General features: G+C 47.0%; 1 protein-coding gene across 1 annotated transcript in view; it reads left to right on the top strand.

Moving 5' to 3' along the window:
* Positions 1-8395: 8395 nt before the first annotated feature.
* The window catches only part of LOC135873621 (DGAT1/2-independent enzyme synthesizing storage lipids-like), a 30427-nt gene continuing 18388 nt past the window's right edge, over positions 8396-20434 (top strand). Inside the window, exons 1-2 of the mRNA XM_065398257.1 lie at positions 8396-8461; positions 14425-14755. Of these exons, the coding sequence (XP_065254329.1) occupies positions 14428-14755 (328 nt within the window). The 5' untranslated portion in view covers positions 8396-8461; positions 14425-14427. The remainder of the gene's footprint in view (positions 8462-14424; positions 14756-20434) is intronic.

Here is a 20434-nt window from a genome sequence, read left to right on the forward strand (position 1 = left end):
TAAAGTGCTCATATATAAATGCTAGAAGTCTAAATAACAAAATGGGTGAACTAGAGTGCCTCGTATTAAATGAGGATATTGATGGAATGAGGACAATCAATGGGACACAGTAATACCAGGGCACAAAATATATTGGAAGGACAGTACAGGTCATGCTGGTGGGGGAGTGGCACTATATGTGAAAGAAAGCGTAGAATCAAATGAAGTAAAAATCTTAAATGAACCAAACCGTACCATAGAATTTCTATGGATAGTAATTCCATGCTTGAATAATAAGAAAATATCAGTAGGGATATACTACCGACCACCTGACCAGGATGGTGATAGTGACTACGAAATGCTCAAGGAGATTAGAGAGGCTATAAAAATAAAAAACTCAATAATGGGGATTTCAACTATCCCCATATTGACTGGTACAGGTCACCTCAGGACGGGATGCAGAGATGAAGTTTTCTGACACCTTAAATGACTGCTTCTTGGAGCAGCTAGTCCTGGAACCCACACGAGGAAACGTAATACTTGATTTAGTCCTAAGTGGAGCATAGGATCTGGTCCAAGAGGTAAATACAGCTGAACTGCTTGGTAATATTGACCATAATATAATTAAATTTAACATCCCTGTGGTGGGGAAAACACCACAGCAGCCCACCACGGTAGCATTTAATTTCAGAAAGCGGCACTACACACACAAATGAGGAATTTAGTTAAACAGAAATTAAAAGATACAGTGCCAAAAGTGAAATCTCTGCAAGCTTCATGGAAACTTTAAAAAGACATCATAATAGAGGCTCAACTTAAATGTATACCCCAAATTAAAATACATAGTAAGAAAACTAAAAAAGTATCACCATGGTTAAACAACAAAGTAAAAGAAGCAGTAAGAGGCAAAAAGGCATCCTTTAAAAAGTGGAAGTTAAATCCTATTGAGGAAAATAGAAAGGAGCTCTTGGCCATGACTGCCTTTTTTCATTTGCACCTAAGTACACTATATCTACTGGCTCACCCTTGTCCACATGCTTATTGACCCCCTAAAAGAATTCTAGTAGATTAGTGAGGAATGATTTCCTTTTAAAAAACCATGTTGACTCTTCCCCAACAAATGGTGTTCATCTATGTGTCTGACAATTCTGTTCTTTACTATAGTTTCAACCAGTTTGCCTGGTACTGAAGTCAGGTTTAGCGGCCTGTAATTGCTGGGATCACACCTGGAGCCCTTTTTAAAAATTGGCGTCACATTAGCTATCCTCCAGTCATCTGGTACAGACACTGATTTAAATGATAAGTTAGTTGTTCTGCAATTTCACATTTGAGTTCCTTCAGAACTCTTGGGTGAATACCATCTGGTCCTGGTAACTTATTACTGTTTAATGTTATCAGTTTGTTCAAAAACCTCCTCTAATGACAACTCAATCTTGGACAGTTCCTGAGATTTGTCACGTAAAAAGAATGGCTCAACTTCGGGAATCTCCCTCACATTTTCAGCTGTGAAGACTGATGCAAAGAATTTATTTAGTTTCTCCGCAATGGCCTTATCTCCCTTGAGTACTCTGTTAGCATCTCGATTGTCCAGTTGCCCCACTGGTTGTTTAGACGGCTTTCTGCTTCTGATGTTCTTAAAAATTATATGCATCTTAATGCTGCCGTATCATAAATTCACTCGTGTTTGAAATTTATGACTGTGTTCTATTTGCCTGAACAAAACAATACAAGCAGTTCTTATTGCCTCACACTTAACAGCTACATACACACTTGTTTTAGATGTCTTTGGGCATGGCTACACTTGCAGATGTAGAGTGCTTTGAGTTAAACCAGCCCTCGGAGAGCGCAGTAGGGAAAGCGCTGCGGTGTGTCCACACTGTCAGATTCAAGCACAGTGGCGTGGCCACATTAGCAGCTCTTGCAACATCACAGAGAGCAGTGCATTGTGGTAGCTATCCCAGCATGCAAGTGGCTGCAACGTGCTTTTTAAATGGGGGTGGTGGTGGTGGAGTGTGACAGGGAGTGTTTTGTGTGTACGTGGAGGGAGAGAGAGTGGGTTTTTGGGGGACTGAGAGCATGTCAGCATGCTGTCTTGTAAGTTCAGAGAGCAACAGACCCCATCCCCCGGCCTCTCTCTCTCACACACTCACAGCAGCAGCATTCCACACTAATGGTTGCTTTGTCCCGGAGCAGATAAGCAGGCTGTTGGAAACAGAGCTTTGAATGGGCATATCCGCATTCCTGCAACCGATTCCAAAACAATGACAAGAGTGGCCACTTGACTTAAAGGGATTATGGGACGTTTCCAGAGGCCAACTGCAGCGCAGTAATGCAACACCTTGTTCACACTGATGCTGGGGCGTTTCAGCCGAGGCGCAGCAAGTGTTATGCTTCTTGTGGAGGTGGATTACCAGGAGCGCTCCAGCTGCAGAGTCCAGGCACTCTAAGTGCCTTGCAAGTGTGGATGGGTCGTGAGTTAGGGTGCCTGGGGCTGCTTTAATGCGCTCTAACTTGCAAGTGTAGCCAAGCCCTTTTCCCTCTCTTAGGCCTTGGCTACCCTTGCGAGTTACAGCGCAATAAAGCCTCCCCCAGCGCTGTAACTCACTCCCCGTCCACACTGGCAAGGCACTTACAGCGCTGTATCTCCATGGCTACAGCGCTGCATGTACTCCACCTTCCCAAGAGGAATACCGTGTATTGTGCCGCCGCTGCGCTGCAGCGGCGCCAGTGTGGCCACCCAATGCGCTGTGACTGGCCTCCAAAAGAATTCAGCAGTATCCCACGATGCCTGTTCTAGCCACTCTGGTCATCAGTTCAAACTCTACTGCCCTGGCCTCAGGAAACCAACAATGTGACCCGCCCTTGACATTCCCCAGGAATTTTAAAAATCCCCTTCCTGTTTGCTCAGCCAGGCGTGGCGTGGAGTGCTATCAGCGAATCTTTCCAGGTGACCATGCCTCCACGCGCCAAACGAGCCCCAGCATGGAGCAATGGCGAGTTGCTGGACCTCATCAGTGTTTGGGGGGAGTAAGCTGTCCAGTCCCAGCTGCACTTCAGCCGTAGGAATTACGATACCTTCGGGAAGGTATCAAAGGACATGATAGAAAGGGGCCATGACCGGGACGCCCTGCAGTGCAGGATTAAAGTGAAGCAGCTGCGGAGTGCCTACTGCAAAGCCCGCTCGGGTGCTCCCCCCACGACCTGCCGATTCTACAAAGAGCTGGATGCGATACTTGGGGTTAACCCCACCTCCACTCCGAAGACCACCATGGACACTTCAGAGCCGGGGTGGGAGGAAGAGGAGGAGGAAAACGGGAGTGAGGGTGGTGGGGCAGATGGAGACACCCCGGAATCCCTGGAGCCATGCAGCCAGGAGCTCTTCTCGAGCCAGGAGGAAGGTAGCCAGTCGCAGCGGCCGGTACTTGGTGCAGGACAAACAGAAGAGCAGGTTCCTGGTAAGCGGGTTTTTTTTCGGGAAGGAATTTTTTCGGTGCGGGCTCTTTGGGAGAGGAGGGTTAGGCATGCATGCCTAAATGCGGAATAGTGCATTGATGTGGTTTATCACATCGCGGTAATCGGCCTCGGTAATCTCTTCGAATGTCTCATCCAGAACGTGTGCAATGCGCTTGCATAGGTTTATCGGGAGAGTCACCGTGGTCCTTGTCCCAGCCAGGCTAACGTGTCCGCGCCACTGTGCCGCGAGGGGTGGGGGGACCATTGCTGCACACAGGTAAGCTGCATATGGGCCAGGATGGAAGCCGCATTGCAGTAGAAGCCCCTCCCTTGCTTCCCAGGTCACCCTCAGCAGCGAGATATCGTCCAGGACGAACTCCTGTGGAAAATGTTGGGACAGTGTTCAGTGTAGGTGCCCCCTGGAGCTGTTGGCTCTCCCCAAGGCACAGAAACCCAGAGGACAGTACAGCCCTGAAACAATCAGTCCCCCTTACTCACCATTTTGAGGCTCCCGTGGGTTGTGTGCTCTGTTTGGGACGGGAAAATTATGCTATTGTGTAGACCCTGTGTGTGCCCTCCTTAAGTGCGGGGGAAATCATTACTCTGTCTGGTATAAACAATGCTGCCTCTGTTAAATGTTGCATTTTGCCTATACAGCTGCAACAACCTTGAGACCTCAGCCGTCCCTCTTATCGCCTGCTCAGAGACTGCAAAGACTCAGGAAGAGACCACGAAAAACCAAAGAAGACATGCTGCAAGAAGTGATACGGCAATCTATTAAAGAGAATGAAAAAGCACAGAACTGGAGGGAGAGAGAAAGCAGGATCCACCAGGAAAACGCAGCGCACCGGCGGCAAAGCACGGAGCACCAGCAGTAAAGCACGGATCGGCTCATAAGCATCCTGGAGCGCCAAGCAGACACTATCCAGGAGCTCGTAGCCATGCAGAAGGAGCAGTACCGCAAACGCAAACACCACCCCCCCTACAGCCCTTGTCCCAAAACTCTTTCCCTTGTGCCCCACTGTTACCTCCAACCCACTTTCCCCAATTTCTGGGTTCTTCACGCCACCAGCTGCCTCCAACACCAGTATCTTCACCACCCAGCCCTGAAAACCACGACCCTTACCCTCTGCACTCAACCCCCATCACCATGCAGTATAGCTATCCTGAAGTGCAGCACTCACTGCACAGCACACCAGACAGGACATACGCGAATCTGTGATTGTACCGTTCCCCACTCCACCCCCTGGCCCTTTCTGATTCCCAAGCAGTTGTGTTTCTTTTCAATAAATAAATTTTCTTTTCAATAAATGGATGTTTTGGCTTTGAAAACATTCTTTATTATTGCATAAAGTAAAAGATTCCTTAGCCCAGGAAATAAACAGGCACTGCAATTCTGCTCAGCAAACACTGATTCCTAAAGATTGGAACTACTGCACTTCACTCCCGTGCAGGGCACCAGATATCACTGCTGGTTTTCAGCCTCAAATTGCTCCCTCAAGGCATCCCTAATCCTTGCAGCCCCGCGCTGGGCCCCTGTAATAGCCCTGCTCTCTGGCTGTGCAAATTCAGCCTCCAGGTGTTCAACCTCGGAGGTCCATGTCTGAGTGAAGCTTTCACCCTTCCCTTCACAAATATTATGGAGGGTACAGCACGCGGATATAACTGCGGGGATGCTGTGTTCGGCCAAGTCCAGCTTCCCATACAGAGATCGCCAGCGGCCCTTTAAACGGCCAAAGGCACACTCCACAGTCATTTGGCACCGGCTCAGCCTGTAGTTGAACCGTTCCTTGCTGCTGTCAAGGCTCCCTGTGTAGGGTTTCATGAGCCACAGCATTAACGGGTAAGCGGGATCTCCAAGGATCACAATGGGCATTTCAACTTCCCCTACTGTGATCTTCCGCTCTGGGAAAAAAGTCCCGGCCTGCAGCTTCCTGAACAGCCAAGTGTTCCGAAAGATGCGTGCGTCATGCACCTTTCCGGGCCAGCCTGTGTTAAAGTCAATGAAGCACCCACGGTGATCCACAAGCGCCTGGAGAACCATAGAGAAATACCCCTTCCGATTAACGTACTCGGATGCTAGGTGGGGTGGTGCCAGAATAGGAATGTGCGTCCCATCTATTGCCCCTCCACAGTTAGGGAAACCCATTTGTGCAAAGCCATCCACTATGTCCTGCACGTTACCCAGAGTCACGGTTCTTCTGAGTAGGATGCGATTAATGGCCTTGCAAACTTGCATCAACACGATTCCAACGGTCGACTTTCCCACTCCAAACTGGTTTGCGACCGACCGGTAGCTGTCTGGAGTTGCCAGCTTCCAGATTGCAATAGCCACCCGCTTCTCCACTGGCAGGGCAGCTCTCAATTTCGTGTCCTTGCGCCGAAGGGTGGGGGTGAGCTCCTCACACAGTCCCATGAAAGTGGCTTTTCTCATCCGAAAGTTCTGCATCACTGCTCGTCATCCCAGACTTCCATGACGATGTGATCCCACCACTCAGTGCTTGTTTCCCGAGCCCAAAAGCGGCGTTCCACGGTGCTGAGCATGTCCGTGAATGCCACAAGGAATTTCATGTCGTACGCGTTACGCGGCTCGATAGCATCGTCGGACTCCTCACTCTCACTGTCACTTTGGATCTTAAGGAATAGTTCGACAGCCAAACGTGACGTGCTGGCGAGACTCGTCAGCATACGCCTCAGCAGTTCGGGCTCCATTTCCCGCAGATAGTTCCTCCATTTCTGCACAGAAACCGTTGAAAGATGGCACCAAAAGTGGACGGAAACAAAGGGATTTCTGGGATGCGAAGCGATGCATCACGGGGCATTGGGACAGGACCCAGAAAGCCCTGCACCCACGCCTCCTTCCCACAGCAAGTGTTATGCTTCTTGTGGAGGTGGATTACCAGGAGCGCTCCAGCTGCAGAGTCCAGGTGCTCTAAATGCCTTGCAAGTCATGAGTTAGGGTGCCTGGGGCTGCTTTAATGCGCTCTAACTTGCAAGTGTAGCCAAGCCCTTGTAGCCAAGCCCTTTTTCCATTAACAGTGGAACAATAAGGCCCCGAGTCTACACCACACCTATGCAGAATCCAACTGGGTGTGTAAAATTATGCATGTGTTCCAGTGTTTGCACGATTGGGATCTAAATTAAAAGTTTTCTTCCTTCCTAGACATAAGATGCTGAAGCAAGTCCTGTCTGTCTACAAAAGAGTGGAGCATGGCATTAGTTCTTTCCCTTTTACCTATGAAAACGAAATGCCCTTATGCTCCTTCCTCCTTTTCTGCGGGATTCTGTGATTTCTTCCATAAGCCTGGAGAAGCTGGCAGCGCGTACAGAGCTCGCTGTCAGATCTCCCAGGTAAACGGGGCCACCATGGGAAACCTGGGCAGCAGGCACCCCGGGTGCTGCGGGAGGGCAGCGCGGACTCTGAGGGGGCCGCGCAGCCTGGCGGCTGGTCGGGGTCTCCGGAGCGGAGCTGGGCGCGGAGGCTGCCGGTGCCGGGCTCTTGCGCTGACAGGGAACGCAGCGGTCCGGCCCGGCGCGCGTCGCTCGGGGGCGCCCAGGAACTCCCGCGATCGGCTCCGCCCAGCACCGGCCAATCGCGTGCAGCACCGCCGGGTTCCTTCCGCCGGAAGCGGCGTCCGGCGCGTGTCGCACCCAATGGAGTCCGGAGGATTTTGCCTCAGAGAGGAGGTTTCGCCGATTCTACCCGTCTGCCTGGCCCGGCCCCGGGGGCGAGGGGGGCCGCCCTGGCGGGACCCGGACTCCGCGGGGGCGGTAGGTGGAGGAGAAAGCCCGAAGCAGGGCTAGAGTCGCAGCCGCTGCCGGAGCGAGGTGAGGAGGCGCCCGCGTCCCCCGTGTGCGGGTGGGGCGGCTGGCGGGGCCGTCGTTGGGTCTCTCCAGGGGGAGCCGCTGCCGCAGCGCGATGTGGGGGCTCATCCCCCTCTTCGCCAGGCTGTGCGGCAGCTGCCCCTGCCGCCTCCCCGAGCAGCGGGGCGCGGCCCCCAGGCTGGCGTGTCCCGTCCTTTTCACCCTCTGCCGGCTGCAGCCAGCCCCGGAACGGCCGCGGCTTGGAGGGAGCCCAGCCACCTAGGTCCCTTGGCAGGGCCCGGGGCACGTCTTCTCTCCGGGTTGGGAGAGAGACATGTGGAGGGTCATCATCGGCTGCTCCCCACTGAGGCACTATTGACCCCGACCCTCCTCCTCTGCACACAAGGGAGCGGTGAGGTGGGATTTCCCTCCCCCCCCCCCCCTTAACTTCTTTGTATGTGTAAAGAAGCCCTAAATGTGTCATGTTCCCTGGTGCTGCGAGCCTGGGCCTGTGACCCGTACCGAAATCAACGGGTGTAATGCACCCAGCAACAGTCTTGGATCGCGCTCTCATGAAAAGCCTGCTTTTGATTTTTAAAAGAAAAAATGACTTGATAATAAAAAATATGTGAACAAATACAACTCCTTTTTGTCCTTAACTCTGGTGGCCATAGATTTTTCCTTGTGCTGGGATGGCACTAGTTGCACTGATGGATTTTTTCCCCCATGGCCATGCTAATTTTGCTTGAAATAACAGATGCAGCTGACGACATAGACAGCAAAATGCTGCTCTTTGCAGGTGTTGCTATGAACACATTAAGCTGTTTTAGCTAACTTCTCTTAGACCGATTCTGGAGATTTGTGAGGAGCATCTGTTGTTTCTCCTCTCCAAAGAGGAAATCTTAATCCTAACCTTAATCTTGTTACCAATCTTATTCAACATCAATTAAAGTAATTTAGGAAGATTGTAAGAAGACAATGTGCAACACCATTATTGTGCAGATGAGACACAGCTATGTGTATCTTTCTCATCCAATGCAGACAATGAGCTCTTCAAACTATTCCACTATATGAAGGAAATTGGAATCTGAATGAAAAACATCTGTCTGAGGTTAAATGTGGGAAATACACAGATGATGCTAGTTAGAAGTGGAAAGCACTTCAAGGACATACTAGCTCTGTCAAGGAAACTTGCCCACAAATAATCAAGGTGTATCATCTCAAGGTCAGTTTGGACTCATTGTTGCAACCTGGTCAGAGGTAGCTGGCACTCTGCGACCTTTGAGTTTGCTATGGCGACCACAGATTGTTTTTAGGATGGGATGTAGAGCATTCTCAGTGGAATGCTCTGGGCTTTGGAACTCTGACATTCATGGTCAAGACAGATCCTAGACTGGTTAGAGTGAAAAACAAGACTTTCTTTAATCAGGCTTTCTCACAAAAATGAAGTTGCGGAAGGGCCTGAGAATATTCTCCTGGATAACAGAAAACAACCTGCTGGGTTTGTGAGCTTTTTTCTTTTTTCAATTCTGCACTTGCAACCAATAATAAGTGCTGTTTTAAATATAGTTACGAAGCTGTTTCAAATTTATAACCTGCCACGTTGAGGGGGTCAACTCATTGTCGGAGAAAAACACAGTTCTCTACTTCCACATCATCATGCCTAGCTAACAACATGATTAGTTTAAAAGGGTCCGGTCTGATGCGATCATGCATGCCACTTTATTTTTTGCCTAACTTTAGCTTGAAAAAAGGAAAATTAAATGGGGGACTGAGACTGAGATCAACTGTCAGAGGCTCCATGATGGACCAGTCGATCACAATCTACTGGTTGGTGACCACTGATCTCGGGGGAAGATGTTAGTTTCAGAGAAAGACAGATATACCATGGAGTGAGGGGATGGAGAAGATATGGTAACATGAGTTTTGTTTGTTTGTTTGTTTTTTTTAAGTCTCTTTGGTGGAGACATGGTAGCAATATCATAGCTAAAGATGAAATCTGTCTTCTTCTTTTTTTTTCATGGTGGCTGCTTTTTTGTTTGGTTTTTTTTGCTCCTACTCCACCCCTGAAACTCTGATAACTTAATCAATCTGCCTGAAAGTTGTCATGTCTCTACTATGATAGGATTTTTCTGGAAAAGTGTGTGTGTGTGTGTTGTGCCCAGAAGAATTGGTCTTACTGTTTAGAAAATTCAAAGTTAAGATTACACTTAAAAACTATTCTTAATGAGATTTCTCCATAAGTAGTTGATGATGTTATAATATCTAACTCCAGGCTCAGAAAGTATTTAGCCTAAATTAGTATTTGCAGTATCTGGTAGTGTCCTGCTAATACTCACTATATTATTCTGAAGCAGATGCACTGAAGAGTATGTATGGAGTCTTTGTCCTGCTCAGCAGCAAGAGAATAACAATTGCTTAGTATCAGAGGGGTAGCCGTGTTAGTCTGAATCTGTAAAAAGCAACAGAGGGTCCTGTGGCACCTTTAAGACTAACAGAAGTATTGGGAGCATAAGCTTTCGTGGGTAAGAACCTCACTTCTTCAGATGCAAGTAATGGAAATCTCCAGAGGCAGGTATAAATCAGTATGGAGATAACGAGGTTAGTTCAATCAGGGAGGGTGAGGTGCTCTGCTAGCAGTTGAGGTGTGAACACCAAGGGAGGAGAAACTGCTTCTGTAGTTGGCTAGCCATTCACAGTCTTTGTTTAATCCTGATCTGATGGTGTCAAATTTGCAAATGAACTGGAGCTCAGCAGTTTCTCTTTGGAGTCTGGTCCTGAAGTTTTTTTGCTGTAATATGGCTACCTTTACATCTGCTATTGTGTGGCCAGGGAGGTTGAAGTGTTCTCCTACAGGTTTTTGTATAGTGCCATTCCTGATATCTGATTTGTGTCCATTTATCCTCTTGCGTAGTGACTGTCCAGTTTGGCCAATGTACATAGCAGAGGGGCATTGCTGGCATATGATGGCATATATAACATTGGTGGACATGCAGGTGAATGAGCCGGTGATGTTGTAGCTGATCTGGTTAGGTCCTGTGATGGTGTTGCTGGTGTAGATATGTGGGCAAAGTTGGCATCGAGGTTTGTTGCATGGGTTGGTTCCTGAGTTAGAGTTGTTATGGTGCGGTGCGTGGTTGCTGGTGAGAATATGCTTAAGGTTGGCGGGTTGTCTGTGGGCGAGGACTGGCCTGCCTCCCAAGGTCTGTGAAAGTGAGGGATTATTGTCCAGGATGGGTTGTAGATCACTGATGATGCGTTGGAGAGGTTTAAGCTGAGGACTGTAGGTGATGGCCAGTGGAGTTCTGTTGGTTTCTTTTTGGGGCCTGTCTTGTAGCAGGAGGCTTCTGGGTACACGTCTGGCTTTGTTGATTTGGTTCTTTATTTCCTTGTGTGGGTATCGTAGTTTTGAAAATGCTTGGTGAAGATCTTGTAGGTGTTGGTCTCTGTCTGAGGGGTTGGAGCAGATGCGATTGTACCTCAGTGCTTGGCTGTAGACGATGGATCGTGTGGTGTGTCTGGGGTGGAAGCTGGAGGCATGAAGGTAGGCATAGCGGTCGGTGGGTTTTCGGTATAGGGTGGTGTTAACGTGGCCATCACTTATTTGTACGGTGGTGTCTAGGAAGTGGACCTCCCGTGTAGATTGGTCCAGGCTGAGGTTGATGGTGGGGTGGAAGCTGTTGAAATCATGGTGGAATTCTTCCAGGGTCTCCTTCCCATGGGTCCAGATGATGAAGATGTCATCAATGTAGCGTAGGTAGAGAAGGGGCGTGAGTGGACGAGAGCTGAGGAAGCGTTGTTCCAGGTCAGCCATAAAAATGTTGACAAATTGTGGGGCCATGCGGGTGCCCATAGCGGTGCCACTGGTCTGGAGGTATATATTGTCACCAAATTTGAAATAATTGTGCGTGAGGATAAAGTCACAGAGCTCAGCAATAAGTTGTGCTGTGTCATCATCAGGGATACTGTTCCTGACAGCTTGTATTCCATCTGTGTGTGGGATGTTTGTGTAGAGAGCCTCTACATCCATGGTGGCTAGGATGGTGTTTTCTGGGAGGTCACCAATGCATTGTAGTTTTCTCAGGAAATCTGTGGTGTCACGGAAGATGACACAGCACAACTTATTGCTGAGCTCTGTGACTTTATCCTCTGCTATGTACATTGGCCAAACTGGACAGTCACTACGCAAGAGGATAAATGGACACAAATCAGATATCAGGAATGGCAATATACAAAAACCTGTAGGAGAACACTTCAACCTCCCTGGCCACACAATAGCAGATGTAAAGGTAGCCATATTACAGCAAAAAAACTTCAGGACCAGACTCCAAAGAGAAACTGCTGAGCTCCAGTTCATTTGCAAATTTGACACCATCAGATCAGGATTAAACAAAGACTGTGAATGGCTATCCAACTACAGAAGCAGTTTCTCCTCCCTTGGTGTTCACACCTCAACTGCTAGCAGAGCACCTCACCCTCCCTGATTGAACTAACCTCGTTATCTCCATACTGATTTATACCTGCCTCTGGAGATTTCCATTACTTGCATCTGAAGAAGTGAGGTTCTTACCCACGAAAGCTTATGCTCCCAATACTTCTGTTAGTCTTAAAGGTGCCACAGGACCCTCAATTGCTTAGTAGTGAGAGAACCAATGTTGTGAATGCAAAGTGAATGAAACTCTTGTTTACACTCTCTGCAAAGTCCCCAGATAGTGCTGTAAACTCATTCATTGCTTAAGTTTTCGTGATAAAAGTTCCTTGCATCTGAACATGTCCACTGCTGTCTCGCGGTAGGTGCCCAGGCACTTGTCTCTTGCCTGTGCCCCCAAGCAATCCATGAACCAGGGGAAGATAGATGTTCCTGTACCTAACTCATGTGCTGGGTCTGATCCAGTAGGCATGCTCAGAGGTCACCTGGCTCCACACACATCAGCTGGACGATTGAAGAGGAGGAGGACCTCCCTTACAACCTCTAGCCTAGTGTTTAGGGTACACACCTGGGATGTGGGAGACTACCCGTTCAATTCCCCTCTTCTGCCTATTGAGAGGGGATTTGAACAGAGAGCTGCCGCCTGTCAGGTGAGTGCTCTAAACACTGGACTATGGGATATTCTGATGTGTGTCTCCCTCAATCTCTCCTATTGAAGTTGCACTTTTTAGTTCAATATTAGGCCAGAGAGAATGAGAATCATTCTAGAGCTCAGCAGTTAGAGCTCTCACCTGAAATGTATCAGATCCCTTGTCAAATCCCTTCTCCTCAGGTGGGGAGGCGAGAATTGAACCAGTGGCTCCCACATCCCAGGTGAGTACCCACATCCCAGGTGAGTACCCTAATCACTGGGCTAAAAGATCTAATTGAGGTGGTTCCACATCTCCCTAGGTGGGGGGGTTTCTGTGAAGTTAGGCAGTCTCTGAGCACATCTATTAGACCAGGCCCAGTGCACCTATCTTCCTCCAGTTCATGGATCACAAACAGATAGGCACCTCTCTGTAGATCAGATATAGGTGCATATCTCTGTGAGAGGGGCAGGGGCTTAGGACACACTGCTCTCACTGGCATCTCCCAATGGCTACCTTAGGCGACTCCCTGCCTAGCATGCTGGGTTTTGTATATTGCATTCTAAGGTGCCTATCTTTCCCCATTTATTGTATAGGGAGCGAAGGCACTTAACTCAGGTTCTGTGGATCTTGCTGTTCCCATGACTTTTTTTCCCTAGGCAACAAAAAGTTAGGTTTTACAGTGCTGAGAGTTGCAACACCAAAGTATCTTTGTAGATCCAGGCCTTTGTTCCTATTTCTTGGAGAGATCCCAGTGGCTAGTTTGGGGCAAATGCTCTTCTGCCCCAGAATTCTCTCGTGTTTCCACAGGGTTCCATCATGCCCCCCCCTCCCCAGTTTTGTTTATAGTTTATATGGGGCTGGTAGGAAGATTTGTATGCAGACATGAGTAGCGATGTCTTAAGTATGCTGACAATATCGTCTCATCCTCTCTGCCTCAGTTTCATATGACCTTGCTTGTCCTTAACCGATTTTTGAAATCTTTTATGTGGTGTAGATGATGGATTGCCAGCTGAGGCTCTGTCCAGTTAACATTAAAGCAATGGTGTAGGATGGGGGAAGCAACTGAAAGATATGAAAATATTTCCCCCTTTAATTTAGGGTGTGTATCTGCCATTTGTTACTCAAGTTGGCAGACTGGGGTTACTGTTGGATCTCCAGTTCTGTATAACTATAGAAGCTCTGACAAGGATGTCTTTTTATTTCCATCTGTATTTGGCTATGAGGTTGCAACCAGTTCTTTCTGATGCATGCACATTGTTACCATTATTCCTGCTTTTGTAACATCAGAGTTATAGTATGCAATGCATTCTACATGGGGCTATGCCATAAATCAACTGGGAATCTAACTTTAAAGCAGAGCTCAGTTGTTGGGTGGAGTTTCTCGCAAACTGTTCTTTGTGACTTGGTATTGTCTATCTGTAGGTTTCCAGGTGGACTTAATGGTTCCTAAATGACTTGGCACCTGCCTGTTTGAGACACTTTTCAGTCCTGTGTCATACTGCTGCAACTGTGGTTAGTGGATTACTTGTGAGCTTCAATGTAGGCATTTGGGTAGTTTGAAAGAAATTAAGAAATTTCTTTTTTTGTTCATTTTACTGCACTTTGTGTATAGTCAGTTTAATTGTTTCTGTTGAATAGTCAAATAGTTTAGTTTTCTTGTTGAAAAGACCCTTTACAAACGTTAACAGAGAAATAAAATTCTCTTCAAAAAAAGGAATTAAAACAATTAACATACTACATAAATTGTGGATTTTTTAAAAAAAAGACTATTTCGAATAACTGAAAATGAGTGTCCCTTTTTAAATTCTTGCCACTGTGTCAGTTTTGTTACAACCTCTGTCCACGCTGGGTGCAATGTTATGCCAGCAAATTTCAACTCTTAGCTTTCATTTGCTTTATTAATTCTTTTGTGCTATGTTACATGAAATTTTACATGGCTGTCATCCTAATCATATATCCATTCTGCTTTCCATGAGGACAATTGGAGGATATTATGAATATCATTTAAATGAAATTTTTAAAAGTTTTTATTTTGTCTGATACGATAACACTTTTTATTCCTGCCCTAGATTAAGAACCTTCTATGACCTGGAGACAGTTTGACTTGTTTTGTTCTCTTTTAAATAGGAGATGATACATAGAAATGAATCCTGTACTTCAGGGCAGGTACCTATGAGCTACTTATGCTGCCTGATTTACATATTGGAAGAATGGACTGGTGTGGAGTACCTTGAGGACTATCTGAATTATGTGGCCTACCTTTTATGGGTGTTTACTCCACTCATAATAGTTTTTATACTTCCTGGACTTATCCTCCTCCTCCTCTACATTTCCATTATTTTACTTTATGTTTATAAGAGGAAGAATGAACTAAAAGAGGCTTATTCCCATGATATCTGGAATGGTGCAAGGCAAATGGTGGCAACTTTATGGGATGGACATGCAAGAATATGGCACGGTAAGCAAGATCTGATTGTTTTGTAAGTGCTGAAACTATTATCGCTGTAGTTTAATGACTTAGGCATATCAGCCTTCTTTTTCGTATTTGTTTGCAAATTTCATGTAACTCTCTTATTTGCTCAGAAAATAAACGTGTGCTCGTGATTGACAATGTGCTGTGTTGTAGCCATGTTGGTCCCAGGATATTAGAGACAGAAGGTGGGTGAGGTAATATCTTTTATTGGACCAACTTCTGTTGGTGAGAGAGACAAGCTTTTGAGCTTACACAGAGCTCTTCTTCAGGCCACCTTGTGTGTCTAATGATTGACAAGACAGAGGATAAAATTAAGAGCCTAAGCAGCACCTCAGTTTGCTCTGCTTGACTGTCTCCAAATCTCCCACCCTTAAACCATATTTGGAGGAAGGATTGACCCTCCACCCCCGCTGCAAGGCAGTACCATACCCTGGTTGCATTGATTATGCCAGACAGGTTTCCATCCATATTTGGGTGTAACTCTGTGTCCTCTTCAGTCCTTAAGATTGCCATTTCAGCAAAGAACCTAGCAGCTTCTCTACCCTTCTTCCCTTTCTGCCATGCCCAGCTTTTTCTTACAGCTAATGTTTCTTACTGCTGACAGAGAGGCCTTATATTCTTTAGAGAATGTACAAATGGACTAGTGATTTCCTTCCAGGCGAGGAGGGGAACTAAGAATTTCAGTGAGCACTCAAACAAAAGAAAACTGTTACTTCAATCACTACAGATAATTTTTCTGCAGCCTCAGACAGCCTTTGCTGTAACTGGCCCGTACCAACCTGTAGCAGTTTAAACAGCTGTATTTGTCTTCGAGAAAACAGAAAGCATTTGTGCCAATGGAGATATCATTCGCTCCCCTGCCCTGTTAAATCTAAAACTGACATCAGACTAGTAAGTACCTCTAATATTGTATGTAATAAACAGGCACTCTCTGAATTTGAATAATAGCTCGTGGCCCAGGTGGTGCCTAACTCAGGATGCAGATGCCCAAACCTGTAACTGAGGGTGGGGTTTTTTTCCTTGGTTTTTGTAAGGATTAGTTCTTTGAGTAGTGCTCCACTCTAGGTGCTAGGACATGGATGCTCTAGGTGCATCCATGTCCATGTGCCTCAAATCGGAGATTTTAGGTAGCAGTGTCCATTTGGCCCACACATGTGCTTTCTCTGTCTCATGCCCTACCTCAAGGCTATCTAGCGCTGCGTGGGTGAACCGCCCTCAGTTCCTTCTCAACCATCCTTGGCCTGAGATGAAGCATGAGCAGAGTCTGATAGATGATTAGTTCTCAACCTTGTTTTAGTTTATAGAGTAGCTACTAGAGTTTCTGTTGTTTAGATGTTTACTGCTCCCTTCTCCTTTTAAAATATATACTAAAAAACAAACTTTTGTTTTTGTTTGTTCTAGCTTCAAAAACAGTTATCTCCCTGTCCTTTTTGATTTTTGTTATCTTCTCCCCTTGTGGGGAAGGAACCCCAAGAAGGGGCATTCCTGGCTCTCCTAGGTTTAAACGCTGTCTCTCCTACAGAGAGGCGATTCTGGTCAGCGATGGCCATTTGCTGCTTAGGAGAATCCCATATATCAGAAATGTCCTTGACTTCAATTTTTGACAGAAGGTACAAGAAAGAGCTGTGAATTAACACTCAGACTTCCGATGATAGAGATCTCTCTGAGACCAGCCTCCGACTCCTGGTCCTGGGACTCCCCCAGAGCAACAATCCCCATCAATATCCATGAGACATCAAACTCTGGTAGCGCCAAAGAGGAAATCTACAGATTCCTCTCACAAAAGCACAAAAAAGAGGACTACAAGTCCCCAGACCAAACAGTTGACTGGGAAAAAGAGATCCCCGGCAAAGTCAGCCACTTTGGTACCAGCAGAGCTGCGGTGCAGTACCCATGAGGCATTTGGTTCCGCAGGTACTGGCACTGCGCCTATAGACCCGAGGGGCACAGGCTCAGAGTGTCAGTACTGTCTGATGAGTGGCAGTAGAGACCAGACCACCTCTTCTAAAACAGCACTGCTGGAGACAAGGAGAGCCATGGTATTGAGTGTTTCCATGCAGCAGTGTGCGTCTCCTGTCCAGGGCTGTGCGCACCTCTTGAACACACGAGCGTGACCAGGGACAGCTGCTGGTGAGCCTGGTGCCTGCCTAGTGGGCGGGGCTAGAGGCGGGGTTGTGGGTGGTACAGGGCCAAAACAAGCCAATTCCTAAGAACCCCAACACCCTATGTGACTAGATTTCCCCCCCCCCCATCGTACAGTCTGGGACTGTGGGGGGCCCATTGTGCACCCTTGACTCTCTCCTCCCCCTTGCCCCTGCTTGCCGGAGCTGATTTTAAAAAAAAGAAGCAACAAGCTGCAAGCCAAACAAGCTACAAGCCAAAAACTAGCTAACAAACAACTCATAAGCCAATTAAGCCAAAAACAAACCCAATTTCTGCGTTTTTTTTTTGCGGGTTTGGCATGTCAGGGTGTTTCTGGCCCAGGCCTTGTGCTGTGTCAGGGTTAGGTGCAGCCTCACCACTGAGTCTGTGTCCCGGGGGTGGAGGGTTGGGGGGGCTGTCTGTAGTGTGTATTTGTTAGTGTGTAGTGTGTGTTTGTTTGTGTTTGGGGGTTACTTGCTGTGTGCTGAGCTTGTGTTTGTCAGTCTGGTTGGTTGGTTGGTTGTTTGAAGGACCGTGTGCTGTGGCTGGCAGTTGGAAGCTGTGAGCTTCAAAGGAAGGTCTGAAAGCTAGAAGCCTCTGGTAATTGGCTGAGCCTTAATCAGTGGGCGGGCATTCACACAGGCCAGGGCTTTATAAAGCAGCGCACAAGCGACCAGGGAGCTTTTGCAAACAGGGGCTGCTAACAGGGAGTTTCGCAAGGTAGTTGGGGAGTGGAAAGGGAGCGGGGTCCCTTGCCGGTTTCCCTTTATTCCCCTTAAAACCTATAAACCAAACTACATTCAAAACTTCTTGCTTAAACAACCCTTTCATTAACTAGGAGACAATGCAGGCAGAAGCCCAGCTGCAGAGTGGGGGCTATCCAGTTTATTGCACTGAGTGCAGCATGTATGATTACCTGCCCTGTGGGCGGGTGGCGTATGTGTGCATTCGGTGCAAGGAGCTCCTGGCCCTCAGAGAACACGTACGGACTTTGGAGGCCAGGGTAGCAGAACTGGAGGAGCTAAGAGAGGCAGAGAGGTATGTTGATGAGGCTTTCCGGGACACTGTAGAATTGTCCCACCTCCAGTCAGACAGCCCCTGCACTGTTGAGGAGGATGAAAGGCCCAGGGAAGCAGAACAGTCAATGGGAGCAGAGGGAAACCTTCCTATAGTTGGAACCCTCCTTCCAGATGGTGCAGGGGTTGCCTCTCGCACTGAGGTTACCTCTCTGGGGGAGGGAACTCCAGTTGCTAGGAAAAGGCAGGTGTTAGTAATGGGAGATTCGATCATTAGAAACGTAGATAGCTGGATTTGTGATGACCGGGAGAACCGCATGGTGACTTGCCTGCCTGGTGCGAAGGTTGCGGATCTCTCGAGGCATCTAGACAGAATTATGTGTAGTGCTGGTGAGGAGCCGGTGGTCGTGGTACATGTAGGTACCAATGACCTAGGGAAGGGTAGGAGAGATGTCCTGGAGGCCAAATTTAGGCTGCTAGGAAAGAGACTGAAATCCAGGACCTCTATGGTGGCATTCTCAGAAATGCTCCTAGTTCCACGCGCAGGGCCAGGTAGGCAGGCAGAGCTTCAGAGTCTCAATGCGTGGATGAGACGATGGTGTAGAGAGGAGGGGTTTACATTCATTAGGAACTGGGGAAACTTTTGGGATGGGGGGAGCCTATACAGGAGAGATGGGCTCCACCTAAACCAAAGTGGAACCAGACTGCTGGCACTAAACATTAAAAAGGTTGTAGAGCAGTTTTTAAACTAGGAGATGGGGGAAAGCCGACTGGTGCAGAGGAGCATGTGGATTGGACAGAGACTTCTCTTAGGGGAGAGTCTATTGATAGAGAATCTCCAGGTTATAGTCAGGAGCAGAGGATGGAGGAGGATAATGTAAGGGGCAGATCAGATGATAAACATTCACATAAAAAAGAATCTGATACATCAGAAAAGGGCAGACAAATAAACAGTGACAAGTTTTTAAAGTGCTTGTACACAAATGCTAGAAGTCTAAATAATAAGATGGGTGAACTAGAGTGCCTTGTGATAAAGGAAGATATTGATTTAATAGGCATCACAGAAACCTGGTGGACTGAGAGCAATCAATGGGACACAATCATTCTGGGGTACAAAATATATCGGAAGGACAGAACAGGTCGTGCGTGGGGGGGGGGAGTGGCACTATATGTGAAAGAAAATGTAGAATCAAATGAAGTAAAAATCTTAAGTGAATCCACATGTTCCATAGAATCTCTATGGATAGAAATTTCATGCTCTAAAAAGAATATAACAGTAGGGATCTATTATAGACCACCTGACCAGGACAGTGATAGTGATGATGAAATGCTAAGGGAAATTAGAGAGGCTATCAAAATTAAGAACCCAATAATAGTGGGGGATTTCAATTATCCCCATATTGACGGGGAACATTTCACTTCAGGACGAACTGCAGAGATAAAATTTCTCGATACTTTAAATGACTGCTTCATGGAGCAGCTGGTACGGGAACCCACAAGGGGAGAGGCAACTCTAGATTTAGTCCTGAGTGGAGCGCAGGAGCTGGTCCAAGAGGTAACTATAACAGGACCGCTTGGAAATAGTGACCATAATACAATAGCATTCAACATCCCTGTGGTGGGAAGAACATCTCAACAGCCCAACACTGTGGCATTTAATTTCAAAAGGGGGAACTATGCAAAAATGAGGGGGTTAGTTAAACAGAAGTTAAAAAGTACAGTGACTAAAGTGAAATCCCTGCAAGCTGCATGGGCGCTTTTTAAAGACACCATAATAGAGGCCCAACTTCAATGTATACCCCAAATTAAGAAACACAGTAAAAGAACTAAAAAAGAGCCACCGTGGCTTGGCTTAACCATGTAAAAGAAGCAGTGAGAGAGAAAAAGGCTTCCTTTAAAAAGTGGAAGTTAAATCCTAGTGAGGCAAATAGAAAGGGGCATAAACGCTGCCAAATTAATTGCAAGAATGTAATAAGAAAAGCCAATATTTAAAAAGGGCTCTAGAGGTGATCCCGGCAATTACAGACCGGTAAGTCTAACGTCGGTACCGGGCAAATTAGTCGAAACAATAGTTAAGAATAAAATTGTCCGACACATAGAAAAACATAAACTGTTGAGCAATAGTCAACATGGTTTCTGTAAAGGGAAATCGTGTCTTACTAATCTATTAGAGTTCTTTGAAGGGGTCAACAAACATGTGGACAAGGGGGATCCAGTGGACATAGTGTACTTAGATTTCCAGAAAGCCTTTGACAAGGTCCCTCACCAAAGGCTCTTACGTAAATTAAGCTGCCATGGGATAAAAGGGAAGGTCCTTTCATGGATTGAGAACTGGTTAAAAGTCTGGGAACAAAGGATAGGAATTAATAGTAAATTCTCAGAATGGAGAGGGGTAACGAGTGGTGTTCCCCAAGGGTTAGTCCTCGGACCAATCCTATTCAACTTATTCATAAATTATCTGGAGAAAGGGGTAAACAGTGAGGTGGCAAAGTTTGCAGATGATACT

The sequence above is a fragment of the Emys orbicularis genome, chromosome 2 (assembly GCF_028017835.1).
Source record: "Emys orbicularis isolate rEmyOrb1 chromosome 2, rEmyOrb1.hap1, whole genome shotgun sequence".
Taxonomy (NCBI): domain Eukaryota; kingdom Metazoa; phylum Chordata; order Testudines; family Emydidae; genus Emys; species Emys orbicularis.